Source organism: Ornithodoros turicata, chromosome 1 (assembly GCF_037126465.1).
Source record: "Ornithodoros turicata isolate Travis chromosome 1, ASM3712646v1, whole genome shotgun sequence".
NCBI classification, from domain to species: domain Eukaryota; kingdom Metazoa; phylum Arthropoda; class Arachnida; order Ixodida; family Argasidae; genus Ornithodoros; species Ornithodoros turicata.
The window spans coordinates 115843715-115850518 of NC_088201.1; the positions used below are offsets into that span (position 1 = coordinate 115843715).

At 44.5% G+C, this 6804-nt stretch overlaps 1 protein-coding gene and 1 long non-coding RNA gene across 2 annotated transcripts; both read right to left on the reverse strand.

The window, feature by feature from the left end:
• Positions 1–1797: 1797 nt before the first annotated feature.
• On the reverse strand, positions 1798–3841 carry LOC135383893 (uncharacterized). The gene is made up of 7 exons (XM_064613188.1): positions 3814–3841; positions 3681–3743; positions 3548–3610; positions 3413–3475; positions 3000–3202; positions 2781–2871; positions 1798–1805 (listed from the first exon to the last, which is right to left on the reverse strand). The coding sequence occupies exons 1-7, from the start codon at positions 3839–3841 to the stop codon at positions 1798–1800; spliced, it is 519 nt and encodes a 172-aa protein (XP_064469258.1).
• Positions 3842–3990: 149 nt separating this feature from the next.
• On the reverse strand, positions 3991–4532 carry LOC135368195 (uncharacterized). Its single transcript, XR_010414717.1, has 4 exons — positions 4503–4532; positions 4416–4445; positions 4142–4189; positions 3991–4055 (listed from the first exon to the last, which is right to left on the reverse strand). It is a non-coding gene; the product is annotated as an uncharacterized LOC135368195 (long non-coding RNA).
• Positions 4533–6804: the final 2272 nt, after the last annotated feature.

Below are 6804 nucleotides of genomic sequence, written 5' to 3' on the forward strand. Positions count from 1 at the left end.
AAGTCAACTACAAAAACTGCGTCTATTTTGCTCTGCCAGTTCTTTAATAAAAATTCTGTAACAAGTAAAATTAAACACCCTGTATATGGGAAGCGTGCTGTTGAATTTACTCACTTTCGGTAGACCACCTTTCACAAAAAGATCGTTGAACACGTTGCTCCACATCACAAGATGATGTGATTGCTTCGAGAAGAAAGGGCATTTCGAGGCATGCACAATGATATAAAGTACTTCTGGGTATCACAATAAAAAGATTAGTGAGGTGTTGAAAAAGTGCCAAATTTTAATATGAGGCAAATTTGCGATTTCTTAGCTGGACAAACACAGACTTTACAATCCTCAGAACCCAGGATAAAATGCAGCCCACCACTGACAGTATGCGAACAGAAATTCAGCTGAATATGATGATTAATTGGTTATGAAGATATGTGGCGTCAAGCTTCATAGGAAGCTCTGTAATCCAAATACCCGCATCTGAATGGTAATTAATTAAAAAATAACTACTAATTATTTTCGACTGCTTCCACTGCCAATATGCTTTTTATGAACTAGGCTTCGATATGTGTTATGTTCAAATACAAAAATATCGGAGGTAGACCGGACCACCCTGCCTGATTCGGTGTTAAATCACATAGCAAGACATAGCAAGTCACCATTTGAAGTCACTTAGTTTGATCTTTCTGCAGTCTGCCGTGACGCTCCTTAGCATGACGGAGCCAGGATTTAACTTCGGTCTCCACCTCGTACTCTGTTGTTTTTTCCAGTTTTCTTATTTGTCGAACTGCACCTATTTAACAGACCAAAATGATGAAGCATTAATAAAATGCAATCTTTAGAAGGAAAAGCTGGCTCTTTGACCTGCGAGTGGTGTGTTCATTTTTCCATTTATAATCCTGAACCTAAGAAAATATTTTTGAAAGGGTTCATATTAAAAGGTTCTTTCTGCACTTCAAGCTGCTTAACATACAACAGCTTTCTCTCTTTACTAAGTGTCCTACCTTCTATCATGACTAGGGCCTGGATATTTAGGCACAAAAAACAATGGAAATATGCAGGCATTTAGGCCTTCAAAATCCCAAGTAGGCAATAAAGTGCAAAAACTTTGACTTTTGTGGTGGTTCAGAATGCTCCGTCAAGGAACACTTAAAGGCTACGGTACCATACAAGCTTCGACGCCTGGTACATGAATACTGAGACGGCCTGGAATTACGCCATATTGAATGTACATGGACCCCTCTAGCAATCCAAGGTACTGAAGAAAACCAAAGACAAAGACGAACGATCTCGCAATTACAGCTCTAAAAAAATGCTGTTGTAGCATCTAAAAATGTTAAAAATGGCTAGAAATTCAATAGAGCCGATTTTAAAAGATAGCATTTTAGAAGATAGGACAGGACAGAGGAAGGACGCAGATGAGCTGTTTATTCTCCAAAGGTTAATTCCATCCCGTGGTAAGCGACCTTGGCACCATTTTCTCTGCTGACATAACATTCAACATCGATAAAAAGGCAGGCAACCCCAAAAATGTTGCATTTAGGGTTTATAGGCAAATACCTAAAAATCCGGAGACACATAAAATCATGAGATACACGTGCCAAAAAAGCGCCATCACAAGAACAATGGTGAATTTATGTTGGGTACTTACGCAAAATGATGTTGACCGTCTTAAGATCCCTGAACCTCTCCTTTCCTTTGTTACCTAGCCAACTGTACAGCATTCCCAGGTTATTTGTTAGGAGGTGGCAGAGCATGCGCTTGACGGCCATTTTGCAGGTGCTTCCACCCAGCTGTGCTAGCTCAACAACCTGAAACAAATAAGGAAATCATACGTTAGGTGCAAGCAAGTCCCTCCCTCCTCAAAAAAAGAACGATACACAGGGAGACATTGTGTTTTGACAACAAGTTTTGTTGAAGCATCCCAGTTTAATAGATAGAATGGCATAGATGCAGACTAGTGGGTGGGTAATCTCCATTGATAGGCAAGCCTGAGCGATGGGCAGGACACGTAAACACAAAATGAAGGCTCAAAACCAGCAAGAGATTTAATCGATAATAAGGAACTTCAAGAACACGTAGAGGGTGCGCGGGATACAGAGAGAGGGGAGTAGGGAATTGAGGATAAAGTAAGTTGAAAGAAGGTCACAGGAGGTGTCTGAAGGACGGGTGGATACAAACAGAAAGCACACTAATACTATTGCCGACATTCAGTATTGCCAATGCTTCTCTCAAAAGACTTTCTCCCCTGTCCCAGACGGCGGTACTGGCGTGGGAACCGGACAGGCGAAAACGTCTTTTGACTGGCATCACTGGCTGCCTTAGTAGACACTGTTGTAACTCAGCTCGCTTAACGCAACACAAGCACCACTCGCACACCCAGTAGTGTCAGACGTCGAGGGTTCTGCTCTCTGCTTCCATGCACCCATTTGAAATCAGAGCATGAGAGCAGACAAGCATCCGTGGGCTCGAGTGACATATATTTAGTTGAGCGAGGCAAACAAGGCGGTGCAGGCGTTTGGCTATGCGGATTGATGGTGCCCTACAGATTTGGAAATACCTTTTATTTTTACAGCGTTAATATGACTTTGTATTAATGTGTGATGGACGACCAGTCAGATACGCAAGTGAGCCGTGTAGCGAGCCGGAGAAACAGGTACCGGGCATCCCGGACATGCAGATTTAAAAGGAACCGATAAAGCGTGCTCCCGTTGGAAACCTTTATAGGTGTGATATGACTGTGTATTATTGAAAAGAAGCTTGAGTGGTGGGGGCTTCACGTTTACCCTGCCCCGACAGAAGCCCGCCTCGAGACGGCTGTGCCTGCAACACATGAGGGCCACTATAATTTCCCACTTGTACGGATGTAACATTGTCCTGTAAACAATGCAGGCCTGGATGTGGAACGCACACAAGAAATTTGTACCTCGGCCAAGGCATACACCGATGGAAAAAGCACAACCCAATACAGAGTGTGACAGAGAACAAGGCCAGATAATGCGTACCAGCTTTTTCTCGGTTTCAGATGTGAGTCCGTTTTCAAATTCTTGCAGCTGCTCGATGGAGTCAAGTGGCTTCGGAACAACGAGGGCGTCGTCTGCCACTACTGCAGCAATCTTTGAAGGCACAAGGCTATGAAGAACGTCATCTTGTTGCTGCTGGTTGAGTCTAATAATGTTTAGCATACGGAGCACTTGACGTTGGAATTCTGCAAATAGTGAAGTAGTCCACCTTACTGTGTAATAATTTCATCAAAAAAACAAGAAATCACTAGCTGGCAGAATAAACCTGCCTGTACAGCTGCTGTTTTCTTACCACCATCGTATAATGTGAATTGTTCATGCAGAAACAGAAGTTATAATGCGACAGTTGAAGACAGATTCACTGTGGTAAAGAATGTCCACAAACGAATATATACCATGTAGGGGCATTGGTCTTTCCTCTATGGTGGGAACAACAGGCTGTACAGTCTCACTTCGAGCTGCAATGCAGAGTATGACAGGTGAAGATGAGAATTCACTATGCTACAGAATATCCACAAATGAATACATACAACGCCGGGGCAGTGGTCTCTCCTCCATGCTGGTCGCCAAGGGGTGCATGGTCTCACTTTGTGCTGCAATGCCGAATATGACAAGTGAAGATGAAAATTCACTATACCAGAATGTCTACAAACGAATACATACCACGTAGGGGCATTGACCTTTCATCTATGCTGCGCACAGAGGGCTGCACAGTCTCACTTCGTGCTGCAATGCCGAATATGACAGCTGAAGATGAAAATTGGCTATACTAGAATGTCCACAAACGAATACATACAACGCCGGGGCAGTGGTCTATCATCCATGCTGGTCGCTGAGGAGTGCATGGTCTCACTTCGTGCTGAAATGTCGAATATGACAGCTATTCTCGCTTTATCTCAGCATGCAATATTTAAACCTGTTCTCAACCTATGTGAGACGACCTACCAACAGAAATATCGTCACTTTCCATAATGCCAGATGGAGATGGTACTGCAAGGGGCACAGGAGTGTGTGCTGGTGTTCCTGTGCGACAATCATCTATAGGATGAATACCGTATAGGGATGAATACCGTGGCAGCAAGTTTCAGTAAATTATCAGTATTTTTCCTGAATAATTCACACACCTGCATCGCTTGAAATGTCCGATCTTGGAGAGCGCCGCGAGGATGGCCCTGCAGCATTATGAAAAGTTGACTTTATTAACTTACACTTGCATTAAATAATAAATTTTGGACCGGCCCCCTCGAGCAGCATCTTATATTACGTGTGCAGCACAGCCACGCGGAAATTTTTTTTCATATTTATTGTTGGATCTAATATTTATCGTGGCAATTCGCAACCGCAATCCTGCTGCCGTATATGCCGCGGAGTTCACAGACTTATATTTCACAAACTTACCTGCAGTATCCTTCCACGGATGTGTGGTAGCTGTAATGATTTCTTTTTAAATTGATGCAAGACATGAAGATTGGCTGAGCAACTTACCAGACAGATGTTCACCTTGCCTCGTCGTGGCCTCTGTAAGGTATTAGGTGTCACACTTGAAGCATGCACTGAGTAGCGAATACCTTTAGCAGCCAAGATAAAGCTCCCGGGCACAGGTGGGAAGTCGTCCTCACTTTCGATTACTTTTGGCACCCTCCTTCTCTTTGCCGGAACATCCGAGTTCATGTCTGAAGTTAATCCAGAAATAGGGAGCTTCAACCTTGCATCACGGTACGACACTGAAATTTGATGACATGAGAACATTAACATCAACTGTACATCACTGCTAGGTGCTTAACCCACCGAATATTCCTTTAACTTGTGCGTTGTATTCGGCACAGTCCATCCCCGGGGGAGACCCCTTCTTAACCATTCGCACCACTTTATTTGATGGCCGATTTGGCCACAGGCACTTGTTCCCACGGATCCATGAACATGGGACGACTTCAACTTTCTTGGTTCCAACGCAACAACGCGTATTGCATCTGTAAGACAGTCCTCAACATGTGCTGACTGTATGCAAGTATGAGTAAGCCTGTAGTCTCCAATGCACAGGCTAGTCCCCAAATCATGTATAGCAATAGAACACGTTACAAATGGACCAGAGGCAGAATGACGCTTCCACTCATGTGAGGGAGTTGAACAACCTTGCGGACTGTTTCTAACGGCCATGCTTTTAGCTCAGATGGATGAGATGCAATCACAATGCCAAGTGATGATGATGGCAGTGGTTTATCAAACAGATCGCACCGTGTCATGAGTTCACGGCCAATCACGCGAAGTTGCCTGGATGACCGCAGTACTGCAAAGTTGACAATCTGAACTATTTTACCATCTATCATTCAACAGCTATCAGCTCCTGTGCATGTAAGCATGAAGTCAGAAAGCTTTACAGCACTATATTGCGGCGGGGAGCAGGATGCAAGCAGTGGACCGCGATTATGAGGCCCCCTGAACTCTGTGTTGTTACTGTTGTTTAGCGGCTGCGGAGTTCTATCAAGTTGCATTTCCTTCAAGCGATTGTGCAGCTGACTCAGTGGCGCCCCTGGTTTCTTCAGCATTCGCTTCAGTGCTTGCATATTATTTTCGAATGGAAAAGCGCTGAAGGAATCCAGGGGGCCGTACTCTTTCACATCATCTGCAAGGTGTAGGAGGCAGTGTAGATTGTAGGAGACAAAATGACTGCCATATAGATCTGCAAATGTTCCTACAAAATGTCCCAGCAATGATGCAGCGTAGTCACAGTGGCTGTGGCACAGGGATTCATTAGCCAAGATAGATAGGGCAGAGTGCAGCGTGAGAAAATTTATGTACAGTGGCTTGGGAAGCACCGATTCTAACACAACAGGGCCAGTGTATAAAAGGAAAAGCCTAAGTTCCGTAGCTTTCCACCTTACGAGATCATCTACGCCTCTCGGCTTTCTGGCAAAGTCTCTTGGAATGTGATCTGCCATGGCAATGCTCGCTTCTGTTATCATTGCCCTGTCCCTGGGGCCCAGACGGACCGATAATGGGCCACTAGTCCACAGCATCAGCAATTTCCGTGTAACTCCCAGGCATATCAGATGCATATAATCAAGGGGTACTTTCTTGATTATATCGATGGGCAAATCTGTTAATATTGACGTGCCCCGATGATGCTCTGGGTCCGCCTGCAGGCGAAAACTATCATCTGTTCTCAAAGGTGCTGGTGCGGTAGAGTAACACATTCTATTCATTTCATGGTCACCTTTATCTGTGCACCTTGGACACCCTGAATGCCCCATATGCCCCTTTGTGCAGAGAACATAAGCACGAGCGGGTGCGTCACATATTAGAGAATGAAAGGTTACATGAATGACCTTGCCACTTATTGTAATGCCTTCACGAAGTAGATCTTGCAGTTCCTCAACAAAACGTTTCAAAATCTCATTTTGGAAAAGCGGTTTCGATCGTCCACAATAGGCGCCAAGAAGAAATGTTGGGGAATTTCCACCTTTCACCAGACATTGGATGGGCCACATCTCAGTTTTTGAGCTTTTTGCTAAAGGAAGCCCGTCGATATTAAAGGAAAGCTCAACATGTGATGGCAAAACTGTTGTTTGACGTAAAGCGTCCTTGAGACCTGAGTTTAAGCTGAAATGACAATATTCACCAAGTGCCATACGAGATATCTGCCGACCTGGATTTCGAGGAGTTCGCATCAGGGTTCGAGCATCCTTCGGCAGATCTTCGTAATAGGGATGCATGCGAAGTACTTTTAGCAGGGATGTCACAGAGGACAGCGCTATGTTATTGCGGATGGCCCATGACCTTAGACCTG